General features: G+C 40.7%; 2 protein-coding genes and 1 pseudogene across 3 annotated transcripts in view; all 3 read right to left on the bottom strand.

The window, feature by feature from the left end:
• The window catches only part of LOC146389250 (carnitine O-palmitoyltransferase 1, liver isoform-like), a 59,665-nt gene extending 52,432 nt beyond the window's left edge, over positions 1 to 7,233 (bottom strand). The window contains exon 1 of the mRNA XM_084926986.1: positions 7,125 to 7,233. The gene's annotated coding sequence lies outside the window, so the exon portion shown is untranslated. The remainder of the gene's footprint in view (positions 1 to 7,124) is intronic.
• Positions 7,234 to 11,555: 4,322 nt separating this feature from the next.
• LOC146389249 (uncharacterized) lies at positions 11,556 to 12,568 on the bottom strand (annotated as a pseudogene).
• A 1,552-nt stretch (positions 12,569 to 14,120) lies between these two features.
• The window catches only part of LOC146389248 (serine/threonine-protein kinase BRSK1-like), a 37,542-nt gene continuing 30,820 nt past the window's right edge, over positions 14,121 to 20,842 (bottom strand). For both annotated transcript variants that reach the window (XM_084926984.1, XM_084926985.1), the window contains exon 20: positions 14,121 to 20,783. In XM_084926984.1, coding sequence (XP_084783110.1) covers positions 20,569 to 20,783 — 215 coding nt within the window. In that variant the 3' untranslated portion in view covers positions 14,121 to 20,568. The remainder of the gene's footprint in view (positions 20,784 to 20,842) is intronic.

Genomic DNA, 20,842 nt, shown 5'->3' with positions numbered 1-20,842 from the left:
AGAAAGCAGGCAACACACAATCTTTGAAGTCATGTTGCAGGGAGCGTGTTTGTGTTATTGCTTCCTCTTCTCGCTGCGCAGCCAAGCAACTGATTGCCACACATTTCTAACTTCCAACAACTATTTCTCTGCTGGTGTGTGTGAATGTGGGAGGGGTGGATGTGGACAAGCAGACACTGTCTCACAATGAGCACAGTTGCTGAAACTTTGCCCGAGGACACAGAACTGTTGTGTTCTCGGGAGGACGGATGAATGATCTGGATTCATCCATAACCATAACTTGTGAACCCAAACAAGGTTTAACTGGCTTGTTTAAAAGCCCCACAGTGCTGGATTTCATTAGTACAGAGGTTCAGTCTTGCTTAAATAATAACTTGTGAGAAAAAAATTAAAATTGGTAGGTGCTTTAATCTTCAACTGACAATATTTTGTATGTGTATTTGCTGACTAACTTAATAACTTGTCCGATATCGGATTGTAGCAGCTAGTGCTGGGCGATATGGAAAAAATATTTATCACGATACGAATTATTTTATATCACGATAACGATATATATCACAATATACCACCTGACCTGTGGTCATATGGAAAGTACGCAGTCTGTAAACAGCGAGCGCAGAGGGTGGAGTCTTTGTTAATGAAATGGATGGTTATGCTCATGTAGGGCTGCGTATCTCTGCTCGTTCATAGGTCAGTCGTCAAGGCATAATGCACAACACTGCAAACATCCTTCTCTACTTTGGCCCGGCATGCGTCATATAAGCGAGGCAACTCGACTTTACTGAAGTGCTTACGACCGGGCATAACGTACCTCAGATCAAGGACTTTGACGAGGTCACGAAAGCTGTCCTTCTCAACTACATAAACAGGGGCCATGAATTTACAAATGTAACGCGAGACGGCTCCTGTGGTTTGTTTATGGCGCTTGGACGTTTTCTCATAAGAGCCTTGTGTGAAAGACTGCTGTATCTTCGGCTGGCTATAGTTTTTCTTTTCCCAACTTGCTGCAAAAAAACCAGCATGTGCATCAAAATAAACGATTTCCAACAGTGTAATTTGAGTTCTAAGCATCCCAGAAATGATACAGAAAAGCATAAAGTCAAACATAACTTTTAAAAACACCAGTATAGGCTTATAAGGCCCTGAAGGTAAAAAAACAACAACTACATTTTCCGCGAAAATGACGTCACTTCCGGTTCCGGGCAGGTAATGGCGGACATGCGATAGTTCGCGCTGACCAACAACAACACTTCCAACATAGGAAGTGTTATGAAAAGCTGATCGGAAAAGCGTGTTTCTGGAATATTATGTTTTTGTTGCTGCAAGTGCTTTTTATGCAATTTTTGCAAAGCTATATGTGGAAGGAAACCGTGACCGAGGACAAGCTGGTAGCATAAGATGTAAATGGTCTGTATTTGTATAGCGCTTTTCTAGTCCCTAAGGACCCCAAAGCACTTTACACATTCAGTCATCCACCCAGTCACACACTGGTGATAGCAAGCTACACTGTAGCCACAGCCACCCTGGGGCGCACTGACAGAGGCGAGGCTGCCGGACACCGGCGCCACTGGGCCCTCTGACCACCACCAGTAGGCAACGTGTGAAGAGTCTTGCCCGAGGACACAACGACCGAGACTGTCCAAGCCGGGGCTCGAACCGGCAACCTTCCGATTACAAGGCGAACTCCACGATCGCCCCAAGATGTAAGTACAACTCCTCCGGTTTCATATGCAAAAAAAATTATTGCCCTAGCTTACATGGTTCCAGTTATACAGGGATTTAAAAATAATTAGGCAAAACGGAGCGTGCCCACTCCGACCGGTTTTAAAGGGTTAATGATATATTTTATGTAATCATTTATAAAATTAGGTTAGAAACGATAGAAGACAAATGGCACGATAGACACTTTTCTATCGTCCACACGATATATATCGTCATATCGCCCAGCTCTAGTAGCAGCTCAGCAGTTCTGGGTCTTCTTTAGTCACCATTTGTCTTTCATGATACTCCAAATGTGAAAAGTCTGGACTGCACGCCATTCAGCAGCCAGACTCTTCTACTAAAACGCCACGCTGTTGTAATAAGTGCAGTGCGTGGTTTAGAAATGTTTTGCTGAAATATGCCAGGCTTTCCCTGTAAATTATGTCATTTGGATGGAAGCAGATGTGCAAACTGCAAATCGCAAATTTTTTTTTTGTGAGCATTCATTTTGTCAGTTCAAACATTTGATGCATTTTCTCTGTTCAACTCCAAATAAAATATGGGTGCATGAAATTTGCAAATCTTTGCAGTCTGTTTTCATTTACATTTCACCCAGTGCACCAACTGTTTTATAACCTTGCACTGTTTTTGTAGTTACACTGTTAAACTGCTTTACTGTCAAGCAGTTACACACTTCACTTGGAATTTCCAGGAAAAACATCACTTGGGATGCTTTTGTGCTTACATTTGACTTATGCTGTGTCACTATAATGCTGCTGCTGGCAACTTGTGGCAATATATTTATACTCTAAACTACAGATGGACCGATCCGATATTACGTATCGGTATCGGTCCGATACTGACGTAAATCACTGGATCGGATATCGGAGAGAAATAAAAAATGTAATCCGATCCATTAAATATCAAAAAAGCAAAAACTTGCGACATGGCGTAACTCGGCTCATAACCGTAGCACATCGCAGCAGTTCGTCTCACATGATAGAGCGGCTGTGTGTATTTGTAGCCTTGCTAGCAATCCGGCATTTCATCTCCGAGGAAGTGATCCCAGAGAGAAGTAAAGCAAGTGTGTAAGTTCATCTCTGAATGTTTGTAAAGCATTCCCACGTTAAGCTTAACAACCGATATATGGAGCGACTGCCTCTCTCTCTCCCTCCCTCTCCTGCTGCTACTTCAATCATGAAACTGATCAATGATCAGCTGATCGGCTTTTCTGTCGCGAGTCCGTCTCTCTTCTTTGTTTTTGGCTCACTTTGCACCAGAAAGAGGAAACCAGCGGCTGAACAACAGCAGCACGTTTAAGCTTGATAAGCTGTTGTTAGAATTTATTTACTTTCTACACCAGGATCTTTTTCTACGTAGCTGACGGCTGGTAACTGTGCAGGGGCGGATCTAGCAAAGTTTAGCCAGGGGGGCCGATAGGGCATGAACAGGGAAAGGGGGCACAAAGACATACTTTTCTTTCTTATTCTCATTTAAAATGTCGAGCTTTTAATAAATAATTATCTGAATCTTACACCCAAAGTTTTCATCTGATGAAAAATGTATAGAAGTCCATTACTGTATATAGTAACTGTTAAGTCTAATATACCCTAGTAAGCTATACTACTTTTTCCTTTGGGAAGGTACCATCTGTGCAGTCTGCAATTCTGTTGAAGAAAGATGTTGAATCTATTTAATTATTCTTGGAAAATAATTTATTTCTGTGCATTTTTTCCACACTGCATCAAATTAAAGTTGATTACGTCAATTAAGCATCATGAGGTGGAGGCTGGTTTTTTTTTTTGCTGGGAGTTTTAGAGCCCTATTAGTTAGGTTGCTTACTCTTTAAAATACCAGAACAGGGAGGATGGAGCAGGTTTAAGTTTATTAGATTGACCAGTTTTGCTGAACTATGAAATATTTTGGGTGCAGTGTATTTATTTATTTTTTTTTAATTTTTTTAAACATACAGGTATAACAGAATAGCTTTAGTGGGGTTTTTTTTAAACTTGAGTATGAACTTATACAAAAAGCAGCTAGATATTAAAAAAAAACTGCTTTATTGATTAAAAAACACACTATATCGGATTCATATCGGTATCGGCAGATATCCGAATTTATGATATCGGTATCGGACATAAAAAAGTGGTATCGTGCCATCTATACTCTAAACGAGGTAGTCTGTCATCAGTGAAAGCCACGACAGATGTTTTCCACCCCTTATGTTTAAACTAAACAACTACACTTCTCCCCCCACCTATGTAACCAGAAATAGGTGAAACGGACACTTGACCTTTCACTGGCTTTGCACACTTTGACTAGCTACAAGCCATTGCACCTTTTCTAAATGACCTCTGTAAATTCCTATAGGATTCCAGTCCTGTGTGACTAAGCGTCAACAGGCTTTTATAGAGGCTATAACACTAAGGAAACACACAGGTCCAAACAACAAACAACGTTTTCATTGAATAGGAAGTATTTTAATACATAACTAATGTTGGCTCTTGACCAAAAAACAAAACAAATTGTTCTAGCAAGGGCGTAGATTTGGTTTTGGCATTGGTGGGGACGGATGATTCAACCACCGAACCCTGTCCTGTTTCTTTTTTTCCCCTTTTTGTCTTTGCTTCTTGATAAAAGGAGAAATATACTTGCCTACATATGCTATTGTACATGCTTTTAAACCATTTAAAATTACAATTCACAGTTTTACATTTGAATTATATAATGTTAAATTACTATTAAACAAATGACTAAGTATTTTAGAGTTTAGTTCACTTCAGCCATATTCCATATAAATCAGGTATAAAAATAGCTTCAAATACAGTCATGACAATAAAAGAATATGACTTTAAGGACTTAACAACATTAGTTCAGTTATAGTACACCAACATCTCTCATACATTAGCACTAAGGGAAGACTGAATGACCTGGTGGGTTTTGTCCATAAAACTACTCATCTCAGATTACCACAAAGTAAAAGATCTCTCAGCAAAATTATGCAACATTTTAGGCACTATTGCCCCGATCAGATCAGTGAGCTGGGAGTTTTTATTCTAAACATGAACTACTGTTACAGCAACAGACATGGACTACATGTCCCACACAACAACTCAATGTCCACTATGTGAAGGGGCCACACACATGCCTGCTCCTCTCGTTAACTGAGATAAACTGCTGGCATATTGGTTTTACATCTATACTGTCCAGTCTCTCCTGGTGGACATACAGCAGCATTGTTTAATCTCATTTGAGTCATTGTTAACCTTACCCATCTTTTTAGTCTTCTGAGAGCACTGAAGCTTCTTTCAGCCTCAGTACCTGCGTTTTATCCTCAGATTACAATTATTATTATTCTGTGCTTGATGTGCCTCACCTTTGGCCCTGGCTCCTCCCCTCTGACTGCACTAGGACATATTGCCACCTGATAAAATAACACATTGAGTCGTGCCATATAAAAAGTGAGACGTGTCAATTCAGATTCTTTGTCAAATATACACTAATGAAGCAATTTACATCAGCAGCCTAACAGTTGTCATGATAATAAATACTAGTTAATCTATAGCACCAAATCATCAGTCAGTCACCTGTGACCTCGCCTCTTCACCTCTGTCTGAGCTACAACATGGCAGAGCTGCCTCTGTCACCTGATGAATAACAGTGAGACATTCCACATACATGCAGTCACACATGTGCTTCAAATACAGTCATGAACCAACAGGTCATCATCCAGTTTCACCTGTGATCTTGTGTCACCATTACTCTCTGAGCTTTGTGTTGGTTGGAATATTTGCAAAATCATGACTACCTCATGACATTTTGTCTCAAAAATTAACCCTATGAATATGTCAGTGCCATTAGGATGAAATTATTGTGTCTCCAACATTTAACGTTAGACATATAATTTTAACAGCCTCTGTAAACTAATATCCGGGCTGCTCGAGGCTGCAGTTTTCTCTGACAGTTTGAATCAAAATTAGAAATGCTGCTCTGAGACTGAGAGAACTAATAGTGCTGCATGTTGTGCAGTTAGTTTCCAAAACACGTTATTCATGGTTACATACAATTTTAGACTGATGTGGGCCAAAGCCTAGCATAGCCTGTAACGTTATTATGACGGACACATTTTATGAGTGAACTTGAGTTTAAGTGACTTACAGGTTTCTTTGAAAAATACTTTCTTATATCCAGGTTCTTCCTTTTTGCTGCCGTCCTCCTCTCCCCCTGGCAGCGCAGGCTTGCCGCTGCTAAAACTAAACAGAGCTCCCTGAAAGGCTCAGCCAATCACATTGGCCATATTTGTCACATGACGTAGGACTCCAGTAGAGAACGTAATTGAACTCTTTCTGCACCGCTGGGTGAATGAGACGTCGACAGATGTTTTTTTCTTTCTATCGGGTTAGTTTTTCTTTACTCGAAGAGATCAAATTATTGGTGGGGACAATTCAATAATCGCTGGATATTGGTGGGGACACGTCCCTTCCGTCCATGCCAAATCTACGCCCTTGTGTTCTAGTAACGTTAGTAAAACTACGAAATGGAGTGTCTTGATGAAGCATCTGAACAACGTAGACAAGCTGGTTTTTCCTGCCGTTAGCGCACCCGAGCACGAGGAGGCGCGCGTGCACACGAACGCATTAACATATACTAGCTTAATGTAACGTATAGCCAGTAGGAAAGCTGTTTCTAGCTTTTTAACACGGAAGTTAAACTAGCACACACCAAACACGGGTGCTTTAAACAGTGGTTTTAAACTCGTACCAGTCTACTTAACTACTATCTTAATTATCTTGCCCACCCATCTTTCAGACTGAAAGTTAGATGCCATAATTAGCTTCGTCAAACTTTCTTTTGACATGTCTTGCATATTCTTGTTTGTATGTTTCTATATTTACACCCGCCCATGGCACAAGGTCAAGTCCAATGAGTCAGTTCTGTTTGGTGTAAGGGCTTGTCCCAACTCACCAAATCAATACGAGGGAATAACGATAGCAGATTTGAGTATCGGGGAACTTTCCCACCACCAACCCGTCCTGGATACGGCTAAGCTCCTTCCATTCTTGGTAAAGAAAATGCCAACAGTGCAGCCATCCTGCTCACTCACCATCACTTTGTTTTGTAATCGCTTCTAAGTGTGGAGCGTGAGCTACCAAACAAAAACAGCTGCCACTAAAACCCTACACCGAGATCACTTGTGTGAACTACACCGTGTTAGTTAGCATATATATACTGCAAGTGCACATTACTCCCATTTCACTTCAACTTCACAGTGGTCCATTCATGCTCGACACCAGCTTCCACCCCGCGAGATTCACAAAAGCCAAGAGCGCGGAAAATGTCCAGAATAGTTTAAACTGAGAAGTTAGATTTTTCTTTTAAGGTCGCAGTTCAAACAGTGGTCTTCAAAGTTAATCTAAACGTACCTCTGCAGTTTCTCGAGGTTTCTCCGTGTGAAGTTTAATACACAGACGCTGATACGAACCGCACCTCTTCCAGCAACAGAGTGCACGCCACAGACTGAAAACCTCCAGATCGTCTCTATGTACAAAGATGCTGCACTCTCACACGCTCATGGGCCTTAATGTGTACGCATAATGGGCATATGGCAAATAACATGAAATTGACACAAAGTTATAAAAATACATAGAAAGGAAGTGTGTGTGTGGGGGGGGGGTTATGTCACTTTGACATAAATACATCAAAGGCAAATGTATTTATGTCAGAGTGAGACGTCTTTGCTGTAAATTTCTCCACAAAAAACTACTAATTCTGTCAGTGTAGGAAAACCCGCCACTTGTGATTATAATACGCTCGTTTTTCTCATTAATTATAGCTTCTGAATTACATGAACGGGACCCTGGTAAACAACATCTAGAAAACAACAACAAAAGAGTGCGAGACAGTCTTAGTTTGGCTTTATTTTATTTTTATTTTATTTTATCCCTCTACTGCATGACTTTTTAATTTTGGGGGAAAAAAATATTTCTCCCTATTTTGGGGGAGCTTTAGGTTCCCTAATAATATATCAATCATAAAATTTGACACCCAGCCCCCCCCCCCACCCCAAACAGATATTGGTTTGTTGCTTCAAGGCAACACTGTGCGACAAGGGTACTAAAATGCCAAGTTATTCTATAATAAGTTGTATTAGTACAACAAGGATAAACAAATAAATACACAACAAATAAACAATGTAAACATTTCACAGAACAATAAAACACCAAAATATCCAACATTTGACCCTAACCCCATGCACGCGCGCGCACACACACAAACAGACACCCACACACACACGTTGTGTTTCCATCACTTTTGGGGACATTACATTAACTTACATTCATTTCCTGGAGACTCATCCTGACTCTACCCATCACAAGTCCCTGCCTGAACCTTACCCTAACCCTGACTCAAGCCTTCACCCTAAAATTAAATGATTTACCTTGCAATTTGTCCCCATAAAGTAGGCGAGACCTCACAATGGGAGTGTGTAAACAAATTTGTGTCCCTACAACAATAAGTAATACACGACCACACACACACACACACACACACACACACACACAGCAAAATTGGTATGGCCCGGATCAGGCCCACACAATGTGCTTACACATGGCCCACATACCGCAAAGAATGACGGCCCTTTGGTGGCCCAGACCTGGTTTGCCAGAGGTGGCCCACACATGGGCCAGCACAAGGCCAGTTTCAGACACACTGGTGGTCCTGTGCTAGCCCATGTGTGGATTACCTCTGGCAAACCTGATCTGGGCCACCAAAGGGCCGTCATTCATTGTGGTGGGCCATCTGTAGGTGGTGTGCAGCCACGGACCAGTTGTAGACACACTGCTGGCCTTGTGCTGGCCCAGAACGGTTTCAGCTCTGGCCCCAGATGTCAGCCTAATGTGTACCTTAATCAAGCCATGTAATAACAACATGTGCCAGAACATGCAACACAGTGCAAAAGTAACATGCCGAAACTCTGTTCAGACCCTTGAATGGACTGATTTTTATATAGCGCTTTTCTACTCTCCCAGATTACTCAAACTGCTCTATACAACATGCCACATTCACCCACTTTTGCTTAACTGAGTGCTTCCTAACTACATTCATACATATTCACACTCTTGACATGCAGAATGGAGGAGACAGGGATTGAACCACTAACCTTCCGCAGTTTGTAACCTGCTCTACCACCTGAGATATGGCATGCCATCGCATAAACAGTGGTGTCATTGCCAGACCTGGCACACATCCGGTTGACATACACTCTGCCAAAACACCAGTCAGTCAGAAGTGCCAGCTTGATGCCAGATCTGGGCCAGACCTGTTTTCTGTAGGCCTGGGCCACATACACCAAGCTACAATCAAGCCAGATATGGCATGCCATCAGATAGACAGTGCCATCTATGCCAGGCTTGGCCCATATCTGGATGACATACGTCTTATCATGCCAGAAGTCAGCCGGCTGCTGTCAGCTGGCTTGATACCAGATCCAGACCAGACCTGCTTGCTATGTGTCTCGCAAACCTCATTCAGGTATCCACTCCTCTACTTCAATGTCACTCCCTGAAAGCGCACTGTCCTCACTTTCTGAGGACAGAAAGTGCACATTCCCATTTACATCCATGTCCTGTAATTATGAGTAGATTGTAAAGCAAAAAATATTGACTATGATCATATAAATGCACACAAACACATCTCTACACACATATGCAAATGCATTATATTGCCTGAAAAAAACTGGGCTAACTGCACAGTGTTGCCTTGACAGTTTTACTGTATAAATAAATTAAAAACAAGTAGAACAAACAATCAAATATGCTTCTTAACATATTCATGCACATACAAGTATTTTTTAATATACATTTATTTTACTATAAACATGTAAAATAGTGATCTTTATCTTGCCTCCTAATGGAGATGTCCCTCATACAGTGCAGCTTGCAGAAAGGGGTGTCCCCCCCAAATGAAAGTCACACCACCTTCAACTCATCATTTTATTGGAAAGAGATGTGTCTGGTAGCATTATTTGAATTTTTTTGAAGGGCCAGTGTAAGGCATGAAAATGTGGCTTGTTGCCTCAGCAACGCTATGCTGTAGATGGTTATGTTTTGTTTTTTCAAAACATTTGGTTGCTTCCATTTACATCCAATTTTTTGTTCCCAAAAACAGAAAATAGATTAAAAAAAAAATATGTGTGTGTGCGTGTGTTATTGATTAAATAACATTTTAAATAACACGGTCCAAAGCTCGTTAGGTTAATTGGTGACAGAAAAATTCTGTCTTGGCTGACCTGTGGGGCAGGGCGAAGTAGTAGAAGAGAAAGCGACAGGGCCAAGAACCAGGCTGCATTTATTGTATGAGCATCAGTATGGCTAAACATTTAAACAGCTGCAGAGAGACCAGCAGAAGGGAAAGAAAATGCAGTGAGGGTTGGAGAAATACCACTGGTGGAAAGGATACTAGTTGGCAGAGCGACTGATGCCTACTTCTCAAAGATACAGGTTGACAAGGTCCATGGCAATGGTTAACCTATCTTATCCAAAGATAAGAAGTAGTCTGAGCAGGTGAAAGAAGAGTAGGTGTGCAGGAAAGTGGGGCTCAGACACCGAAGCAGAAGGTGGGAGAGTTTATTGCTGAAGAATTAGCTGGTCTAACATCATTCAGGAAGGCTCCAGTTGGGTTGGGTTCCTTGTGGAAGCCGTCTATGATCTGCTTTCAAGCCCAGCAAACCTACACGTCCTCCTGTCCTCTGTGCTCTGGCAGAGGACCCTTAGAATATCACCTTAAGCGCTACCCAAAGGCCCTTGGGAAAGGTTGGTACCATTGGTGCCGTGACCACATGCTCAAGGCAGGTGCTGAGAGTTTGGCCACTGCCACTAAGTCTAGTAAGTGCCATCACCTCATTATAATCCCCCAGAAAATGTATTGCATATCTAAAAGAACAGTTAATCAGTCTCCATAGACTCACATGTTAAAATGCCCAATTTCATCAATAAACCGTCTGGTGTAAAAAGTGTTTTGGATAAGTTCTTATATCTGATTTCCTGCTTACTTAACAACCATGGGCGATTGTGATTGATAGCTGTGCTAAAACAGGCCACTGAATCAATCACTGCTAAACTCGAGCCACGCTAATTCCAGTCACTTAACTGGTCTGTAAGAAATTCTAAAAACTAAATGTCCCCAAAAATTTAAGAAAAACATATAAACTTAAAGGAACTTGAAGGAACTGTAAAACAACAAGTTATATTTTCCCTTTACAATCCTTGGTTGTACATCATGAATGAACATATAAATTAAAGGTGAGCCAGCTATTTACCTACAATCATATGTCTGCCTTATCCATTTTGACAGAAGGAAACACATGGATCAACATTCAGTCCAGTCTGGTCGCATAAACAGCTGAGGTCAGTATTGAGGCACAAGTGAAACTTGCAGACCCTACAGACCGAGTTTGACCTCAACATGTTCCCCTAGCTGTTGCAGTAGCTGCAGGTCTGGCTGATGATATAGACAGGTGGTTGGGTCGTGGTACAATTGTAAGGAGCAGAAGAGTTGGAGTTACCTGAAAATGCTGAGCTCCTTCAGGAGCAAGACAAGTGGATTCTGGTTGTTAGAATCCAAGAACTCCTGATTCCTGAAGATTTTTAGTGACATGGCATCCACAACAACAGCTTTACAGTGTCACATGTAGATGAGCGCATCATCTGTGAGGCTGACATCAACTGTGCATGCAAACATTTGTATAATCCACCTGTTGGACTTCTTGGAGTTACAGTAGAGCATCAGTATGCTGCTTTTTTCTTTACTGTTTGACAACAACATGGTAACTTACCTATTTCTTCATCTTGGTGTCACTGCAGAGCTGGTGGCCTGCAGACAGTGGGGGTTGAGGATATAGTGCTGGCCAGGATGGAGACAAGATGGCAGCTGGTACCTGTGGCTTTTTGTTCAGGTATCAGGGGGAAAATGTGGGGCTCTAGTGCCCTTGTTTAGAACCACATCGTGAACGAGGCAGTCCTCAAAGGCACTGGCAAACAATTTGAATCCTCATTTGTCTTTGTTGCATTTCTATACCACCTTGACCTCATCCACTGACTGCTTGGAGATCTGTGGCTCACTCCTGAAGGCAGTAATCATTAAGCTGAAAAGTCTGGAAGAATAGATCAGTGTCTGGTGTTCTGAGTATTGTCGTTGTCTTCCTTCATCAGCCTGAAACGTCGTAGACAAAGACTTGACATGACGTTCCTGAGATGAGGGCTCCTGCTCCCCATTGCCCAGTAGTGATGAATGGAGGACAGTTCAGCAATCCCCATGTATATCAGGATCATCACAAAGTTCATCATCTCATCTTCAACAGTGGCAGAGGTAGTTTTGATGTCCTTTAAAGCAGCGGTGCCTAACCCCCGGGCCACGGATCGGTACTGCTCCGTGAGTCATTTGGTACCGGGCTGCAATAGTTGAGACTCGGGTGTGAAATTGACGGTTTGCTTTTCCCATGTGTTATGAATAATCTTCTTTTTTTGGTACTGGTACTGGTTTTATTTTGTTATATTTATCTGTGACACCTTAAAGACCGGTCCATGAAAATATTGTCCGTGGCGCAAAAAATGTTTGGGACCGCTGCTTTAAAGGTTTCAGTAAGCTGACCTGGTACCTGCTATCGTGTTTAAATGGTGAGCACTGGTACTCAGCCAGGGCTGGGTTTTCCTGATCAAGTTTAGTTGGCTGACCGTTGGCTTCTTCTTCTTCTTGGTGGGCCTCTTGGCTTGTGATGCTGGCTAGTTATCATCCTTGTCACTGCATTGTTATCCACAAGCACCTCAAGTGCATACTCCACAGGCTTCCTCTTGGCAGAGTGGTCCATGTCACTTGGGCCTAGAGTGTTGACATCGTGGGTTGGTGGGATAAAGTTGGGCTCTTCACATTTTCATCTTCTTCCTCCGTACCCTCACAATCTCTGATGGCAGAATGGGACAACGACATTCTCCATCATTCCGTAAAAGAGTTGATTAGGCAGCTATGTAACTAAAGAGATAATGTAGTTGAGTCAACATCAAGGCCACTTTTTGACTATTTGTGAAGGTAAACAGAATAAGGTCCTAAAACAGACCAAACCCACACAGATTTCATTATTAGTTTTCATAATTTCTATAAATGTGTTATCTTCTGACGGAAGTCCCTTGGGTTGAAGAACAACCCTTCAACCATATGATATTTGACTTTTAATAATTTGCCACTGTTATAATACACCTATGAAGTCCTAACTTTCAGTGTTATGACTGTAGGTCGGGGCACAGGGCTGTAGTTTGAAATGGTCGAGGCCACTGGTGATTAGTCAGCTATCATGACTTCATTGTGAGAAGCTTGAAGTTTGCAGATTGGCTGGGAGAACTCTACGTGGTTCGACGACCTCATGGAAATGCATGGGGAATCCATTTTTGGATTTCCCGTTTCACCAAGTTACCAAATACAGTAACCTCTACTAGGAGAAAAAGGGCTTACATCATTGTGATGGACCGAGCAGTGAAGGAAACTTAGGCACAGGTTAAAGTCCAAAAAAAGGATTTTTTATTTAACCCAAAAAACATAATTGGTTAACTCATGCAAAAAGAATCAAAATCTTGGGCCCATAAAAGAGGTCAAAATAACAAACCTCTACTCAAAGTTGACAATACTACTGATAACTCAAACAAACTGACCTAACTTAACAAGACAAAGGGGAAACTTAAATAGTGGCTGATCAGCCCACAAAAACACAAGAAGGGGTAAAACACACAAAACCTAACTAAACCAAACATAATGAACTCCAATTCCCCCCCATGGTCCCGAGTTATGGCATGAACCAATTTGTAGTCTTCCTTTAAAGCTCGCTCTGCCCCTTTTCCACCCCTTGGCTCCTTAATCAAGGGACTGGAACAGCTGCAACTAAGGTAACTCAGAAAACAAAAGATTAATCATACATAACAGTGTAAACTAAAATGTGCGCACTTATTTTAGAATGCAGTGTTATGTGGATATGTGAATTAACTCTAAACCAAAACCAGTTATTTATTGTCCTGTAAATTAATTCCTATATTTAAAGAAAGACAAATGTGAATGCAATGTTACTTATAAGCCTCTACACTAACATGGTGGGTATTACCACTGTGTGGCTGTAAGTGCAGCCATCACAATCATGTTTGATATTTTGTCACCAAAATGATGGACTGAGGAACACCATCAAGTGCAGAGTGTATTGAAGGGCGTCTTGCGATAAACGTGATTTGTGCAGTTGAGTTGCATTAACTGAGGAAAGGAAGGAAATGACAGGAACTAATAACTATGATACTGATTTCGATACAATTTCAAGTAAAGATAATTACTCAGCATTTTAATGAGTTGAATGCTTTGAAACACATCACAGACAAACACATACATATATCCATTGTTGTTTATTGGTCAGTATTTTTCACAGGCAATAATAATCATTGTCATAATAGTGCACTTTTCCTCTTTTGTAATTATACTACAGACATTTCTCTTTGTCATTAATTGGGTGAGCTGTTTTCTCGACCCCCACCCTCTCTCCTACGCTCCACCTCCGCCCTCCATTTATTTCTCACATCATGAATTTCTCCAGAGTGAAACTTTCTTTTTCTTCTGTGTGGAGTGGAGGGTCACAAGATGGGAGTTGGGAGTGGGGCTTGAGTGGCGGAGCAAGGGCGGACATGGAGGAGGGACATGATAGGAGATTATAGTCGTACAACTTTAACTGCAGAAGAAGAATGAGCAATAATGATGAGAGGAAGAATTGTATGGTGACTACAGTGTCAATAAAACATAGTGAACGCTACATAGATATGGATGGCATACAATGGAGACAGGCACACAGCGTATACAAATGTATACAGCATCTTTGTCGAAGTATACTGGGTATAAAATGTATACAAGAGGGGTGGTTATATACGGAGGTGAGATATGTGCATGTGGTGAGGGATAGGATGGGTGGAGCAGGAGTCCAGGAATACAAAGGGGAAGAATGGGAGGAGGGAAATGTAGAAAATGTTAAGTGAATAGGTGGAGGATAAAGGAGGAAACGAGTGAGGGGGAGATTTCTTTCAATAAGGGAGTTTTGCGCAATCAAGCCAAGCGCCCTGTTGTGTCTTTGAATGGATTAAAATGCAGTGTTTGCTCAGTGGAGCAAAATTTAGAAGGTTCCTTTCCTCTTCTTATTTCAATCCTTTAGCTCTTTTTCTCTTCTAAGTGGATGAAAGATGAACCTTTGTTTTAATAAAAAGATCTAACACTACCTTTTGTGTATTTGAGTGTGCAACTTTGACACTCGCCAAACTCTGACCTGTCAGGTGTGTGGATCTCACTGCTGGGTTTTCCCACAGGTGTACATTATGAGAATGGGAATGGAAAAAAAGAAAATTTTTGAAGACAGCACAAGTGATTGTATCCACTAAAAGGGAAAGATATCAAAACGTCATGAGGGGCTCTGCTGTGAAAACTTTCATTTTGCAGCTCCTTCTTTTAAACTATTTATAGGCAGCTGAAGCAGAATTTGTAAAAGCAACCAGGAATATAGCAAAAAAAAAAAGAGAAAAAGATGTAATGACAAACACGCCTGAAGGTCAGTGAGGAATGAAGCTGGTTTGCATGAAACGACACAAAATGTTTTACAAGGAGTGCACATGACTGCTCTGTAAACTGTTAGCATTGTAATACTTGGCAGTGTTTGAGCTAAATGTCAATGTTAGCATGCCAAGCAAGTAACGTCCTCTGGGGCTCAAATATGAAGCCAAAGTAGAAGCCCAAAAACTACAGTACCTCAAATGTCCACATCAGTCCCATCGATTTCCATATTCAAATGCAGAATAAACTCATTTACACGGTGGTACAAAAATAAATAAATATTTGTTTTCTTGTTAGCTAATATCCCAGGGGGTGACACTTTATATAACTTGCCCTTACATAATTTCTTAATAATAACATTAAGAATGAATAGGGCTGTTTTGCGACTGGGTTAGGCCTGTAGCCTTTTGCTAGCTATCACCTCAGCTAACTGGAGACACTGTACTGGTATTCTAGAGCAGTTTAACGCAATTATTTGATAAATAACATGGCTTGGCTTTTGTTCAGAGTGAAATTATATTTTATTAGACTGTTAGTAATAATTAAGAAGTAACTGTGTGCAGTGTACCCACAACAGTTACACACAGTCTGTAAATGCACCATGCTAGCCAAACATGCCAATTCTTAACTGATAGCTAACTGTTAGCTCAGCAGTAGTCATTGGTAGCTCTGAAACAGTAAGATTGTAATTGCTATGTGTATATATTGTTAATATGCAAATGTTCAGCAGGTATAATGCTCACCAAGTTCTTTTTTTTTTTTTAGATGGGCCTAATAGCATGCTAACATTTACCAGTTAGTTCTAAACACAAAGTGCAGAAAACCACCTAGAATACATGAATTTGGTGCCAAATTACTAAGCCAATTTAGTGGACAAACTGGAATTTTCCCACTCAAATCAATTCAATAATTAAGATAATAATGCTCCTTTTATCCACAAAGACACATATCTAACTGGGCTGAAAAGGACCTTTAATTTGAAAGGCCTTAGCGTGTGTGTTGTACATAGAGACACACAGAAACACGGACTTCTTTGTTACAACAAGTAATTACATAACATTCCAGCAGATTATCATCCTGCTGTCTTTTCGTTTGAGGTCTCAATTAAGAAAAAAAAATGAACTGAACAAACACCTAAAAGAGGCAAAGACTCACTGAAGGTATTTTATGTGTGTGAAATCTTGGTCTCGCATTATAAAATGGACATCTCTAATGGCAAAAATAATGACAAAATAAATCTAAAGTGCAGAATCACAACATAAAGCTTAAAGGGCTGTTTTGCAGCATTAAAATGTTAGAATTTTAAACAAAAAAACTTTGGACTAATTGTTTAGTTTTTGTCTGCAGTACCAGACATCTAACTAACATTTCCCTGTCTTTATAACCACCTATATCCATTATTGAAAATAATCCAGGAATGCAAATAAATACATACACAAATACATAAATAAATAAATAAATAAATAAATTTTTCAATAAATAGACAAACAAACTATTTCTGCCCTCTTAAATAGTTTCAAAAACGTTTCTTGACATTCACATGGTTGGTGCTATCTTGGTGTTAGACTCTAAAACTTAAAAAACTTAAAAAAAAACAAAACATACCCATACGCAAAAGCTGGATCAGAGTATAAAAATGAAATAAAGTAGAAACCAAAAAAAGCATCTTTCATTCCTTACATGTGGCTTCATTTTCCTTGCCAGGCAGTTTGTGTACAGAGTCTTTATGACTACAGACACAAAGCAGTTATTTGTAACCTGCCAGTTTTGCATTGTTATCAAAGGAAATGCAGCTGAGGATGGGTTTCTGTTGCCCAGCTGTTGGGCAAAAAAGCAAACAAACACCCGGGTGTCCTGTTTAAAAAGACTTCTTCCACATTTACCTTTAAGAGGACCTGTTATGATTTGTATGTCTAGTGTTATGATGCTGAATGCTCATATTAAACATATTAATGCAATGAACATATGTAAAAGTAATGCCAGTGAGCCAAAGGATTTCAGTCAAGCTGACATCAACCAGAATGAGTTTCTTTTCTTCATCTGCTACAGTCATAATTCAGTCAGTACAGTTTACAAGCTCTGGGTCCTGCCCCTCTGCAGGCTTCCAGAAACAAGACAATTGGAAGAAAGTGGGCTTGTAGGGAGGGTCTAAAACAGGGGTGGGCAACTCCAGGCCTTGAGGGCCGGTGTCCTGCAGGTTTTAGATGTGTCCTTGAACCAACACAGCTGATTTAAATGGCTAAATTAGCTCCTCAACATGTCCTGAAGTTCTCCAGAGGCCTGGTAACGAACTAATCATGTGATTCAGGTGTGTTGACCCAAGGTGAGATCCAAAACCTGCAGGACACCGGCCCTCGAGGCCTGGAATTGCCCACCCCTGGTCTAAAATGACAGGTAGGATTTTTAAAAGATTAAAGAAATTATATTTTAAAAACTGTAAATCATGCAATGATGCTCTAGTGTTCCAAAGTAGAAATATTATGGTCTGGAAATGAGCATAGAAGTTTCCTGCAAGTCATTTCTTAATTGTCTTTTCTATTGAGGGAGAGGTTTGAATTTTTCTCAGTACAATATTCACATGCACATATATCTACTGCCCGGTAGAATCAGCGCCCTACCCTGCATATAAAGGTTTAGCAAATATTGAGCTGTAGCTCATTGTATTCTAAATTTATCAAAATGAAATTGTCATATTTGTCCAGCATGTGCTGGCTTGTGTGTAACTTTTAAGAAAGAAATATCAGGAATTTTAGAAACCACATATTAAAAAGAACTACAAAAAGGAAATTACATATCTGCTAATTTCAATGATTCTGTTTCAATCTATTTAGGTAACACAGAAAAGGTAGCTAAACTATGAAGCTAGCAGTGTGTACAGCCATCCAAGAATACTGCATGAATGCTAAAATCTGAATAAGGGTTGATAATGTTTTTCCATCGTGTCGTCACTGTCTGAAAACAGCACCGTTCATGCAAAATGGATAAGATAACTGAGTTATTTGCAGCTTGCAGAATTCGGAACTTCATAAATAAAAACAATAAAAAACAGTAGATATCTACTCATTTTTCTAAACCAAATTACTTGACTGCCATCTGGTGGCTGGTTGCAGTAAAAGACATGTCAAGCCTAAACTCCTATTGTGTGCGGGATCTCTGTAGAGGCTACGTAAGTAGCCATTTCCAGAATTTATGCCAGCGGGATGGTCAGATGGTGATGTGTAGTCACATTTCAAGGGAGATATACATCAGGTTACATTACAGATTGTAGCGTAGCGCTTCAGTAAAGTCTTGATGGATGCTCAATCATCCAAGGAAATCATCCAAAGGAAAGTTAAGTTAAACGATTTGCTGATAGTGTGTTTCAAAGTTTAAAGGCTGGCAGTTTCACCAAAATTTTAATGACGATCTGTGTAGGTTCTCACTCATCACCAAGTCATCATTAAGACATGCTACCAACAATCAGAAATTGAAGACAAATTTACTCACAACATTTTTGGGTAGCTGGAGCTGTTTGATTCAAGTTGGCCTTTATAAAGACACGAAAAACAAAAATGGAGAGGATATGTAGAAACGTAAACAAGCTCTTAGGACCTAGTAAGTTCTGAAAAAATGTTACTGTAACTTAAGTCAAGCTATCAGGTGAATATTTGTGGGTTTCCAATGTGACCGTATCCTGACGCTGGTTGCTGGTTGGACTAACACAGACTTGTGTTAGAGCAAGGACAAAAAAGGAAAAACAGAGAAATGCTGAGAAGTTTAGATAAGACAATCAGCATTTGACAGGTCTACATATGTGCAAGGCCTTCATGTGCAACTGCTGTTTGTGGAAAAGGAGACTGGTTATTTTTAACGCTAAAGCTTCATACTAGCTTTGTCTGAACACTGGCGTGCACTTTGCCAGGGAACAAAGATTTTGTCACTTCTTTGTTGGAGATCCACTTATGGAAGGTAAAGCTTGATTTAGACTTCTGCAGGAAATCTACATCCTAACTTACGCAGTAACCAGAAACAACCAGAAGGTTGCAGCGTAGGGTTAAAATGGGGTTCCGATTAGGGCGCAAGTTTAAGATGTCACAGCCAGTATGTAGAACAGAACTACGGTGAACAATAAAACCATGTGTATATGGCATGTGAATGTTATATGAGACAAACCTCTTTTAACAAAATATTTCTCCAAGATTGCTTTGGAGGCTTTTCACAACTTGTTCTTCTTTTCTACTACTGAATGGATACTGCTCGACATCCTGTGTTTATGTATCCACCTTTTTCTCCCCTAGCATCCACTTTTACTTGTGAGATTTTGCCTGTGGTGTGTCCTAGTGTCCTTAAAATGGGGCTAAATCTAACTGGATATCCACTTTTTCTTCTCCTTCATTAAAGGCAATATGGTATCATAGCTTTAAATAAGTGTAATTCAGAAATGACTGTGGGACTTCTCATACACTCAAGCAAGTTGTGTTTGTTGATTAAGATATTCACTTTGCTGTAGGGTTATGTTACATAGCTACATCAGATCCATTGTCAGCACAGCATTAAGTTGGCTAATAATTTAAGAATTAAATCCATTTTCACAACCGAGTCTAAAACAGGACTCTCCCTATAGCTCTTGTTACTTTCCTTCCTTAACGCAACCTTCAATTAGAAACTGATGAGACGAGAGCAGAGATGGTTTCCTGTCATGTCAGGTGATGCTGAAAAGACTTGCTGATTCATGAGACAGCCAGGAAATGAGGAATGAGAATGCCTTGACGCGCTCCGTCACTGACCAACATCTTCACGAGCCACTCTGACTGACGGGTGGGAACTTGATTGTTGAGTTTGAACCATGTGTTGCATGTGATTGGTCAGTGGGAACTTCATGTGCTTTTTTTTCGATCCATAGGAACAGGTGAACTAAATTTCTTCTATTTTCATAGTAAAGTGGAGCTTTTTGGACATCATTTGTTTTTAGGCTTGTCCCACCAGGGTGAAGCTATCCTTTAGGGCTAATTAGAGATCAGCTCCAGTAGTCTCCAAAAATATACATTTCTGAGAAAACGAGCCATTTCAGGGGGAAATCTTCATTAAATCCCTAGATCAGCTTCAAGGAAAATCTTCTCCCTTTTTCCATCCCATTGCTTAGGACTAAAAGTATGAAGCAAGGCAGGAAGTAAGGAAATAGGAAAGGAAAGAATGTGGAAAGGACTAAAGAGAGGAAGAGAAAAGGGCCCGGCATAGGGCCCTCACTTCTCTTCCACAACATTCTTTTCAAGGGTGAGCCTGTGTCCCGTTGGACGGCGAGAGTCTGGCCTTGTCTTTCCCCGACCCTCGTCTTTGTAAGACGGCTCCGCTGCTGCTTCCGCTACTGCTCCCCCCGTCTGCCGCATGCTCCCCCTCTCCCCGCTCCGATCCGCTTTCAGATCTCCTGGAGTTCTGACGTGTAGGAGTGCTGGGCTGGCGGGAAAGCTGACCGTTCTTCTCATCTAAACGGCAAGAGGTAAAGTTAGGGAGAGATGAAGTAAAGCTAACAAGCTACTACTCC

Source organism: Perissodus microlepis, chromosome 4, assembly GCF_051167445.1.
Source record: "Perissodus microlepis isolate ML-2025 ecotype Zambia chromosome 4, ASM5116744v1, whole genome shotgun sequence".
Lineage (NCBI taxonomy): Eukaryota > Metazoa > Chordata > Actinopteri > Cichliformes > Cichlidae > Perissodus > Perissodus microlepis.
Note: the sequence above shows the minus strand (reverse complement) of the source record. Positions and strands in the feature narration are given on the sequence as shown.